The following is a 12460-nucleotide window of genomic DNA, read 5'->3' on the forward strand; positions in this document are numbered from 1 at the left end:
ACAGATATAAAATATGATTTCAGTCACCAAAAATGAAGCATAAACTTTCCCTACAGCCTGAAGAAGGTGCAAACCCACATGTGTTGATGCATTTTTAATGCAACCAGCCCCCTGAAATAAAGCCTCTTTATTACTATAGCTTAAAGACCTCATAGAACCTTATTAGCACTTAGCACACTCAGACTCCAGGCTCACCTGTGGTTCCTGGATTCAGCAGATGCAACACTAGATGTAAAACTTTGCTTTTTGATAAAGCATGTAGTTCGGGCTGGGAGTCACGCTGCAGTAGGGCTCGGCTGATGGAGGCTTCCTATGATGCACTAAGCACTTCTTCACTCAAATATTTTCACTTCCTCTGTGTTTACACACCACTACTGTATTTAATCATTAGCCATATTAAATTCTGGCTCTCTCTCGCTGCCTGACTCTGTTTCTGCTGAAGATTTCTTTCTGTTAAAAACTGTGAGTTTGGGGGGTTTATTTGAACAATGTAGGGTCTTTACCTTACAATATAAAACATCTTGAGGCAACTGGGGCTATATAAATAACATTTAATTTAATTGTACTGAAAATTGATTTACATTGAATTGAATTACTTGTTCAAACCATGGACCTTGGGTGTCTGGATTAAATTTTTTTATGTCACTTTTAGGTGTGAATCTTTCCATTTTCACTTTTCTTATTATACACTCTTACAAACTCTGGTGGCACTTTTTCATGGCACAGACCTCTTTGATAGGTTGCATCTCACAGCAGCCCATATTATTTTTTTAAGATTTCCATTTAAATGCTCCAAAAAGCCAACAACTACCACAAACATGGTGAAAATGTGGAAGGTGACCCTGGGTAGGTAGCTAGCATCTGCCAATAAATACCAACTTTTTAAGCTTTTTTAAACTCCAGAAAGTTCAATTATAAATTAATAACAAATTTAAAACAGTTGCTTTGGTACAAATGATGTTATTAAGGGGACGCTGTAAAGACCAAAGTTGTTTCTGTACTTGTGGTAAACTTCATGTTTTCATGGCTGAGTCTATGAGGGCTAGAACCAGCCTTAAGTGTTAAGTGAGGCATGTCTGTTATTTCAGATTAATAACATTATAACTTCTAGAATATGGGTTTATAAGAACTGTTAAGGACACATACTGAACTTTACTGTTCAATTACAACCTGTTTTCTTACACTTTGGTGCACTGCTACAACAGAAATGTATAGCGGACAAAGCTCGGAATCTTTATAAATGATATTTTTGGAATTGAGAGCTGCTCTTTTTGGCTTCATGGGAGCGTAATTCACAGTGATGAATATTTTCACCATAAAGACAGTCAGATACAGTGGCCACAGACGTCAGGATTAGCATGCATGGTAGGTGAATACGTACTGTAGAGGCCTCCACGTTCAGGCTGCCAGCAGCCAGAACAGTTTCAGGCTCTGGCGCTGTCCGTGGTACCAGCGTGGCTCTGTGGGCTTAGCATTTGGCGCTGTCCATGGTACCAACGCGCCACTGTGGTGTCCGGCAGGCTGGCGGTATTTGTGGTGCTGAGGCTCCATTGCCTCGCTGTCCAAGGAGCTGTTCCAAACATGGTGGAGCTGTCCGTGGTGCTGAAAACTGAAAAGTCCTTCTAGTGAGATTGCAAGAATATTTAGCCATGTAATGACTAATCAATGACACCTAAGTTTAAGTTAAACACGTCCCAATTAATGTGCTGAATGATGGTTAAAAGCTATCTTTATGTAGAAAGCCAGTGTTGTATTATAGCATGCAACACTAAAAAGCTGCAGGTCGTAGTGTGCTTTATAGGCTGTCTCTCGGTCAATGTAATGACACTGGGTTCATTTATATCCAGTATCACACAACATCGCCCCACTTTTAAAAATAATTGTATTAATGGGAGTACACCAGTGTGGCAAGGAAAAAAAAGGAGGCGCTGGTTAAGATGGTTCGATGAGCTGATAACGTCACCATGCTCAATACTGGCAATAAAATCCATTTATTTCAAACTGAAGCTTGTGCTCTTCCAGAGACGCTCAGTGACGTTTTGAGAAGATAAAAAAAAGGCTGTGCATGCACTGAGACCTCTAACTAATAATGACTGTATGATGTGTATGGAAAATCCCCACCACAGAGAAGCACATAAACAGCAGCACAAGCAGAAAAATATCGGACCCCCCCCCCCCCCCCCACCTCCTCCTCACACCCCCACATCATCACTTTGTTAGCATCGCCCCTGTGTGTCGATATATTGCTGAAATGGGACAAACTCATCTTGATGCCACTGCAAAATAGTTCAAATCCCACATTTGCTCCAGAACAAATATTGACCGTTCGCGGGACGATCTCACGTTTTCAGACGTGATTGATTGGTAAAAATCAAAGCGGGGTATGTGAAATCGATACATTGTAAGCTGTAATTCACGCCGATTTCACGACGCAAAGCGATTGCTTTGGCGTAACAGCAAAAGACGCGACCTCAAGTGGCTTATTGCCCGACGTAATATCGATTATATGGATGTTTCACTTTAGGCAAAAACACTTGGAGTCGCACAGTGCGCACTTTTTTCCCTCTCCGTCTGCCTCTACCCCCTCCACTCTCCATCCTTCGGTTCCTTCTGTAAGCATGCTGTGATCTTCATCCACTCTGTGCCCAAACCGAGAGCTTGAAGGACCCCCCCCCACACACACACCCCAATCTCTCTTTCTCTTTTATGACCAACCCTCTTTCATCCAGGCAGGCGTTTGTTCGCTGGATTTTATAAGAGCCTGTTTAATTACATATATATATTTTAAACACAGTCTATGAGCTACAGTGTCGGGGCTGCTGAGACTGAAGAGAATCGAGGAAACCTACCACAGGTGAAAGGAGCTTTTACGACGCTGCGGTACAGATGATTGAACACTTTAGCAGTAACTCAGCGCAATCTCCCCGCTTACTCTGACTGAAACGGGGCGGAAATTGAGGCTAAAACACTTTGGAACAACTAAAAAGGGACCAAGTTCTGTTTCCGAGCGAATCTAAAACCCGCTGCGTTGTTTCCCCAACTGGGCTTTCTGTGGAAGATGTGACCTTTTCTGTTGCGCCCCGTGGAGCAAATCACTGCTGTTTTTCTTTTGTTATTGGTTCTTTTTTGTTTTTTTTCTTTTGTTTTTTCCACCCCCTAATCAGTTACTCGAGCTTGACATGCCTTTTTGTGGGATTACACGCGGAGATATGATCACTGTGAGAGACCGAGCTGGATTGTGAATTTACTGTCAGCGCTTTTTTTTTCTTCTTTATTTTTTCTTTATTTCTTCTTCCTTTTTTAAAACTTGTCTCCATAACGAAGGAAGTGCTCTAGCTGTTTTCTTCAATGGCTTCAGTGTCAAGGTTGGCAAGACGCAAAGATGCCAGTCGCTGGCCGAGAATGTCGTCAAGTTTCTGGGCTGTGCTGCTCCTGACAGCGCTGCTGCTTCTCTATTGCGGTAAGTCCCGCCGCTTTCCTCCCCTCTCTCTGTCTGTCACACGCTCTCTATTTTGACCACACACACACCCACAGTGGGTGACCGTGTCATGTGGGAAGGCTTTGACAACAAAATTATGTGAGTGGTATTGGCAATCGCTCTTAGCGTATTGATCTCAGTAGTTGTCGACGTGTCATATTCTTCTTCTTTTTTTCCCCCCTATTGAAAAACACGCACGGGGATCACGGTTGCGCGTGCACACACTCACTTTAAAGCCCCTTCCTGCTCCTGTGTATGCAGACAGGCAGAATCAAGAGAAGCCCCTCACCACCACACACAAATCCTCTCTCATAAAAAAACAGGGGAATGTGTCTCATTGTCTTGTGAAACTACTTTCTTTGGCTTGGAATAGGAGTGCGCCACAGGCCTAATTAAGTCTCATGTGACTCCCGTTAATTCTTATTCTATCTGTCTCTCCAACACACACACACACACGCACCCATCTATTTCTTAAAGCTTCTCAGACTGATTGAGTGAGGTCAGGCTGTCATGCATTTGTCATCTCTGAAACACAGAATCCAGAAGATATACATAACAAATTCACATAATGTTAAAAGGTACAAATCTGGCTTTTTATTGTTATTATTATTTTAAATTTATGAATAAACCCTTTTTAGTTGGACAAATAGTACTCCAGGCAGTAATTCAAGAGTGCCCGAGGATAACCTTATTAGGCAAATGTATGCAAGTACAAGCACACACACCTACACACACACACACACACACGCAATTTGCTCCTCTCTCACTCTCTCTTTTGGGCTACTTCTCTGGCCATGGGTGTCTTTGCATTTCTTGTTCCCTGGCACCCTCACACCTTCTCTCCGTCTTGCTTTCCTTCTCTCGCTCAAACCGCCTCTGACTCACTTATGAGGAGAAATCCAGCTGGCACACAGAGCTTCAGTCTGCTATGTGTGAACAAAAAAAAGGAGGCTATGTGCAATAGCCATGATAAGCTCATGGAAAAAAAGAGGAAAGGAAAAAGTTATTTCATTAGCAGCTGAGCTAATGGTTAATATAATCACCCTGTCCTCCAGTGCAATAGCTATGCTGGTGCTGTAACAGATTCGTACTGTGATGCTGAGTTTTCCTTACAGCGATGTGAACCGACCTCAGCTCGTTCATTTCCTTTTTACCTTTTTTTCCTTCTCTACAAAGGACACAAGATTGAGTTTGCTTTGTAATCACACAGACCTCAGGTTAATCAATGACAGGCTTAATTTATAAGAGCCAACGCTTCTGGAGTTGGGGGGGCTTTTTATTCTTTTATGGTGCCTTCGGCCATGTGCCATTGATCTTCCGTTTGTGTCCAATCACGACGCTTGGATGTTTGTTTCAGTCAGCAGTCTTGCTTTTTCCTTTTGCAAGGACCTCGACCTTTTTACCCAGTAACACCGCGAGCCTTCAGAGACTTAATAATCTGAGTGATAATCATTCCTGGATTTCCTCTTTTATGACCTCTTTACTCCACGCTGCTCAAACTGTGTTATTTGGTACCTTTTGTCCAACAGTCCGCCTTATGGGTATATTTCATTTTTGTTACCACCATTATTGGTCTATTAAACTCTAGTGCCGGGGCCGCCTTTGTGTAATTTCCTCCCTTCTCGCTCCTCGTTTCATTTTTTTTTCCATTGTTAATTTCCAAACATTTGAACTTGCAGGTCTGTAGATCGCACAACTCCCTTTCACTGTTAGCTTTGCCTTTCTTCTTGTGGGTTTCCTTTTACTCTGACCTTCCTCGACAGTGCAGTATTTCTGTTTTATACTTTTTGTATTTTTTTCTTACCCTCTACTTTGTTCATGTGTCCTCCGATGTCCCGGTCACACTGGGTTTGTTTGAGTTTTTTTTTTTTTTTTTTTACATTTTTGTCCATCTTTGTCCCTGTTTTGTGCTTAACTTTCTTCTGCTTGACATTTTTATGTTGTTTTCCCCCCCACTCTTTGTAGCACTTGTTCTTTTATTCATTTCCTCTTTTTAACCAGATCTTTCAAACCAGTGGATCTCTGAGCTGAGCTGACCAATGCATGTCCTCTATGCTATTCTGTCTGAAGTCTCTGCTTTCTCAGCAGACTCTTCTCTTCTCTTCTCTTCTCTTCTGATTGTTGTTTATTTTACAACTCAAGCATTCATTATCATATTGACTGCATCTCAAGACAATAATGATATTTGTGAGAGTGATCAATTCATTCTCACTACAAGATCAATATACATATAAGACAGGTGACATGTTTTTAGAAGCTGGAGCTCGTAAACCTTTGACAATTTTGTGTGAAAAATGACCGTTTTCAAGCAATTTGCTGATTAATATTCTACTATTGATTGATTGTCTAATTATTTATTTTTTTTAAATGGCAGCTTTACTACAGCCTTCTACTCAAAATTAAGAAAGAAACCAATAAAACATGATTAACCATTGGTTTGTGTATATAAATGGTAATAATCATATACACACATGGTAGTTATTCATATATATTCTTACAAAAATTGTCCACAGTTTGTAAAGGATTTCAAGTTTTACTAGAAATTGATGTCCATGTTACTCACATGCATACAGAATCAGCATAACTGAAAAATGAAGCCAATGCTGAAGTTTCTAGAGTCTGCAGTTTTTCTAATGGCCTGCAGGGGGCATCTCCTCTGGTTGCAAAAGATGCCAAGTCGTATAGAAGTCTATCAGTAAATGTCACTTTGGCTTTCTTCATTTATGACCTCAGTGAATCCTTTCCCGATGAGATTATGGGCTCAGTTCATAATCTGAGCCCATAAATTGGTAGGTGGACCTACCAATTTCTAAAGTCGGATTATTTAATGCCTTGAGAGGAGCGTTTCCACCCTCACCATCTTTGTTGCAGAAAAATCAACCAACTCTCATCTTTCAGATGTGACGAGTAAGGGCAGGTCTGACTGTGAAACAGCTCACTGGCTATCGACCAAAGAGTGTGCAGTTTCATACTGCAGATAATACTTCATTTTGAAACATAGCATGACCAAGATTTACAGAACAGATCTAACTTTTCATTCAGTATGATCCAAAATGAGTGACTGAACCAAAAACTCATCAGGAAAGTGTTTACAGAGATCAAGTTTAAAGGATGTTTTCCATGGACCTGTATAGAACTGGAAGTGTTTTTGCTATCAAAGACTAAAGTTCAGCACTGGTTTCATATCTATCTATCTATCTATCTATCTATCTATCTATCTATCTATCTATCTATCTATCTATCTATCTATCGAGATAGATACCAAAATAAGAAAGAAAATTCTCAAGTGTTTACAAAATGTGTTACATCTTAGAAAATGCATTTGTGTGATGGTTAGTAATGTATGGCTAATATCTGTGCCAAGGGCACTTTTGCTTTGTATTGTTGCTGTGTTTTACAGCCAAAAGGGTGGTGGTGGTGGAGCTCTGTGATTATGGCTATGACTCATATGGTGCCTGTCACCTAGAATCAACATCCAACTTCACACGATACGCTGTCCTCTCCCAGGCCCTCATGAGAGGGAGAGATTGAAGAGAGAACAGAGAGAGGCACGGGGTGGAGGGAAGAAAGGGAGAGAGAGAGAGAGAAGCAGAGGCACCGAATAAGGTGAGAGCAGCAGGTGACTTGATATCCCCTCTAATACCTTGATAAGGAAAGCAAGTGAGGCAAGAAGAAAGAGATGGGAAAAAAGGGGGTATAAGGGGAAGGATGAAGGCAAAAGATATAAAGCAGTAAAGGAAAGACAAACCCTGCTGAGGGTGAAATAGAAGCCACGGTCAAGAGGGTGAAAGTGGCAAAAAAAAAAAAAACTGAAAGGAGAAGACAAACATGAGGAGAGGAGAAAAAAGTAAAAGAGGGAGAGATAAATAAAAACAAGTCAACAACTGAAGTATTTGGAATGTACGTGTCGGTGCTGGAAACATTAATCACACCAGAATGCTCCAGTACCTTTTGATTACATTACAAAGAAGCCAACAACAACGACAACAGCAACAAACAATATTGTATTCTGTGCACTAGCTCCCTCATCTGGAAGCTCTCAGCCGTGCATTTGTTTGCCAACGGCGCAATTATGTATTCATGAGACTGTAGCCCTGCATGTGAGCTCGGAGGAAGGCGGATGAGAGAGCCCACAAGGGTAGCTAATCAGTATGCTAATCTTAGCTTGGGATGGCTAAGGAATGTAACACTGCTGTGGTCTGGGTCTGAACTGCAAACACACTGAGAGAGGCAGAGACAGCAGAGAGCGAGGTAAGACAGAGTAACAAGTAGAGAAAGTGGAAGCAAGAGAACGAGAAGGAGGAAGTGATAGAGAGGAAGAAAGGAAGAGAGGTCACGCACAACTCTTTTCTTATAGCAGCCTTCATTTTTAGGCATGTAGCAACTGCTGATTCATTCCACCCTTGGATACAATGTTGCGTGCAGGTACATACACCTCTGGCACAGGCATATGCACACTCAGATCTGAGCCCTGAAAAGCAGAGACAGTAATGAACGTAACATCAAAGCAGGCACGCAGGTTACACCGGGGCACACAAAGGAGCGCAACATCATCAAGGTCGTTCAGGAACATCAATCACCTATTTGCACATACATGACCACCCTGTAAAGATACAGACTTTAGAAAATGCTGAAAGGTCAGACACACACACACACACAGAGAGAGAAACAAAAACAAACAAACACACACGTGCATGCATTCCCCTGCTGTCAGGCACGAAAGCTTAAAGCCATTCTCATCACATCACTCTGTCGCTCAGCGTGGTATCCTGTGTTTCCTGCCTGTTTGTTTATGGGTCGCTGTACTTCTGCAGCTGTATCAATAGGTTGTTAACTGTTACTGAGAATTGCAGGCCTGGGGGCATTTCAACCCATCGCCCAAAGAGCTCAAAACACACGGTCATGCATCTGTGGTGATTCGCCAAGGCTTACATGTGCTCAAGTGCACACACACACACACACACACACGTGCACGCACAATCTGTTGCTGTTGCGAGGCTGGTTTGCCAGTGGAGAAGACAGGACTTGACTGACCTGGAAAAAAAAAAAGACACAAGAACTTGTAGGTGAACGCGTGCACTTATTTGAATATCTTATCCTATTTTCAGCATAGCCTGGAGCTTCTTCCTCTGCAGGGAGGGAGGCAGAGAGAGCAGCCACTGTCAGGGAACGGCAGAAAGGCTTGCAGATGGCCTGGGGACGCAAATTCATAAAGAGTCAACTTGTTGAGTTTTTCCACAGAGAAAGCAAAGAGCCACATTACGGACCGCCGGAAATGGGGCCAGGGATCGCATGCATATTTGAGCAACTTTTTAAAAGGTAGCTTTGCAAAATTTAAAGACCATGATGAGTGTCATTTGAAGGGGAGGAGGAGCGTTTGCTGTTATCACGTAATGACCATGCTACTTATCGGCAGTGTCGAGCTTAGTAAGGCGAAGAACTAATATTGAGGCTTTGGCAACTTAGAGTATAAAATTTTAAGTGGATATGGAAACTTTTTTAGTGTGTGAAGGATATGGCAGCATGGCCACAGGCAGTATTTTCTGTTTTTCCTTGTTCTGTTTTATTATGTAGCACTTGTGTCAATTCATTGATGGTATCTGCTGTGTGGAAATGATCAGTATATTTTTTGTTTGGGGTGCTGTATGTACTTTTGGCTCTCTCTAAGGCAATCTATCATCCTGTAAGTTTTAAAAAGGTTTGCACATTTGGGACTGTGATACCACTTCATAAATACTCTTGTTAATAAATCAGAATTTAATAGCTTATTTGCTAGTTTGTAGAGCTCATTTTATATACGTATTACTTAGGTTCAACTGTGACTTTATGGGGAGCAATAGGAGTCTAATACTCAAGCAGTTGGTTGCATCCACTTTAGGTGACCCCTTTGGTCTACAACAAAATATTTTAGCAGCTAAGGGTGGGCTCTTATTACAATTTTGGAAAGACAAACGGTATGCTGCTAACTTTGCAGGTATTTAGAGTACCAAAGTGTATGGTGTTTTCATTAGCTTCAGCTGTATGCTAATGAGCAAATATTAGCATGTTAACATACTAAATTAAGATGCTGTACTTAACATCACATTTGAATTTCAGAGAATGTAGGGAGAATAAGGCTAGGGCATTGTCGGAAGTTGTTCTTTACATGAATTAGTAGGCTATCATTAAACAGTAAAAAGCTTGGTTAGCAAGCTGTAGCCATAAACTGGATGGGTGCTACACACAAGAGGTAATATCTGATAATTCGGGATAAGTAACACCCAGGTAAAGAGAAGGGCTGCAACTGACACCTGGCTATACTAAAATACTTGTATAGAAATGTTTAGAACTCTGGTGCATGTGTGAAAATGGATATTGTTACTATTACCAAACCACTGTTAGCATTTAACTCAAGCTACTACTGTGCCTTAGTAGAACTTCATAGATTTACCTGCATGAAGAGGCTCAGTTCTGCTAAAGGAAAACATCAAACCAACTTTTTCTTAAAAACCTGAAAAAAAAAAAATCAGTTGATTTACATCAAAACACACATAACAAACAGAACTGCTTAGAAGTAACAGATGCATTGCTCTCCCACACCGTCACTGAATTAATGAATGCTGGCCTTTTAGGTAAATACTCTATTTAAGCCTTTTAGACATAAAACTCACAAATGAAGGTAAACACTCAGTTACATTCCCAGTACTTCTATTTCCGGTATTATTGGTGTGTATTTCTGGGCTTCTGGTTAATAATATTGATTTTAGGTATACAAAATACAAAAAATATGCACATACACTGTGTGCTGCAAACATGTAGTGACTGAATATCCAAGCAAAATACAAAGATGATGCTGACTTGTAAGAACAACCTGTTCCTCTAAAGCTGCTTTCATGGCCCCAGAACAGTTAGCAGCTACAACAGTTTGTGAAGTTGTTTACACAGAGATGCAGTAAAAGTTTCATCAAAGCTTCTTCCTTGTCTCCTTGCTTCATCTTCAACAGACTCTCCTTTTTTCTCTGTTCCTCCACCTGCACCTTTGTAACCAGACTCTGCTGTGTAAAGGGGAAGGAAAAAAGAAAACATAGATGTCATAATGGCATGCTAATATGCTGTGACATTTACTTAATGTGAAAACAAATTGCAAAGTGTTTGCTGTTTGCAGTTAGGCAAAGTATCACCGTAGCCGCCTCCATGGCTAATTGCACCTTAAATGCTCCGTGTCCCATCGTGAATTAATTTGTTGTCGATGTGACTTTAATTACCATTAAAACCACATGTGCAATATTTACATATCATGTTATGAGTGGTGTATGACTGCAGGGCTCAACAGGTCACAGCTCAAAGAAAAGGGTTGTTTGTGTATAATAATTGTACATGGTATGCAAATGTGAACTTCTCGTCCAGCTCTCCAGTGACAATAAAAATGCGGATTTTCTTATTCCGGAGCCTCATTCTGAGCTTTTGACAGAGAAAATGTGATTAATGGTACGTTTTTTTGTAACCAATTCTGTAAATTGCGTGAGATGGCTTAATTGGGTCGAAATCCGGACAGAGACTCACGATGTGCTCCTGCCCCGAGAGGATTGGTGGATGTGCACTTGTGCTTGTTTTGCCTAGGGCTAGTGAGCCCATTCAGACAGAGATGCTAAAGCTACTCCCCTTTATTACTGCAAGAAGCAATTGCTTGGAAGAAAATGCCAGAATGGTGCTTTGAATTCCTGCAGGGGCCCATCACTGAGACTCAGCCCACGGAGCTGAGACAGCTAGCATCTGGAGCAAAGACATGGCAGTAAAGTGGAGAAAGGAATACGGGGAGGAGGGAGATTTCAGAGAGAGAGGGAAAGAGGGAGCAGGATGGCAGGGAGGCAATGAGAATGAGAGAGTAGGGGAAGGAAGCGAGATAGACATAGCGCACATGGGAGACAGAGAAATGGTGAGCATGAGACAGAGAGAGCAAGGGGTTGACGGGGGAGCAGTAGAAAGAGCTTGGGAGGGGGAGGGGGGGGGGAGGGAAGGACGCGCAAGCAATGAGACAAAAGACAGACAGACGAGAACACTCAGACGGTCCACCAATTGACAGCCGGTTGGGGAATAAAGTCAGCTAACACAATGAAGCAGTCGGCAGACAGACTTGCCGCAGAGTAGCCGAGAGGCTCTCAGAAGTAGAAACAAATATTACATTAGAAGAGACAGAAGCCATTTGTCACAGTGGGAGGCCTGAGAGGTAGTTAAGCTGCAGAATATAGGGACCCGTGGCCTGGTTGATGCATGTCGCCACGAAGAGGAAATTGTGCTGAAGTCAACTCCGTTCAATCAATTGTCTGGTGTCCTTCAGTGACTCTCGTGCTTAACAAGATAACACCAGCGCAAAGTTTCGCCAGCCCAACTCTTGAGAACTTGTTATGGGGCCTTGAGGGCCTCCTGTTAGTCCTTTTCTTCCTCCTTTTCCTTCCATTCATGCCCACAGCTTGTCAGCCACGCCATCTCCACATCAAGGCTACAGTTCAATGTTAATGTTTTTAGAAGATAAATCTTTGGGGCGTTTATGATCTAAATGACAGCTGCACTCAGTCGGCACCCACATGCGAGAGACAGTTGAGATTCTGAAATGGTTTCAAGGATTGTCTGTCAGTCAGACACCTGGTGGCTCGGTCAGTCGGTCGGTCTGAGTTTTCGCTCTGCGCCCCGCGGTGCATTACTTGGCCCTCGGTTTGAAATGGCTTATTTCAATAATAGCTGGAGTATGTATGTAACAACAAAAGCATCTGTTTTCTTACTTTCAGCCTTTACCTTTCTCCCTCTCCTTGTATCGTTCCGTTCCTCCCTCTTTCCCTTTCTCCTTCTCCTCAACCTAAGCTGCTGACACTATGATTGATATGGAAATTACATTGTGCTTGCCCTCATTTATCTTGCAGCGTTGCTTGTTGCTGCTCCAACAACCATTTTGGGATGCAGAAACAAACTGATCTGCAGCTGCTGTTGCAGAGAGGAAAAAGAAAT

At 42.0% G+C, this 12460-nt stretch overlaps 1 protein-coding gene across 2 annotated transcripts in view; it reads left to right on the plus strand.

Moving 5' to 3' along the window:
- The first annotated feature begins 2254 nt into the window (after positions 1-2254).
- The window catches only part of tafa5a (TAFA chemokine like family member 5a), a 160850-nt gene continuing 150644 nt past the window's right edge, over positions 2255-12460 (plus strand). The window contains exon 1 of one of the 2 annotated variants that reach the window (XM_040035045.1): positions 2255-3460. In XM_040035045.1, the coding sequence (XP_039890979.1) occupies positions 3349-3460 (112 nt within the window). In that variant the 5' untranslated portion in view covers positions 2255-3348. The remainder of the gene's footprint in view (positions 3461-12460) is intronic. The other variant, XM_040035044.1, reaches the window with a different exon arrangement.

The sequence above is a fragment of the Simochromis diagramma genome, unplaced genomic scaffold (assembly GCF_900408965.1).
Source record: "Simochromis diagramma unplaced genomic scaffold, fSimDia1.1 OVJJ01000816.1, whole genome shotgun sequence".
Taxonomy (NCBI): Eukaryota; Metazoa; Chordata; class Actinopteri; order Cichliformes; family Cichlidae; genus Simochromis; species Simochromis diagramma.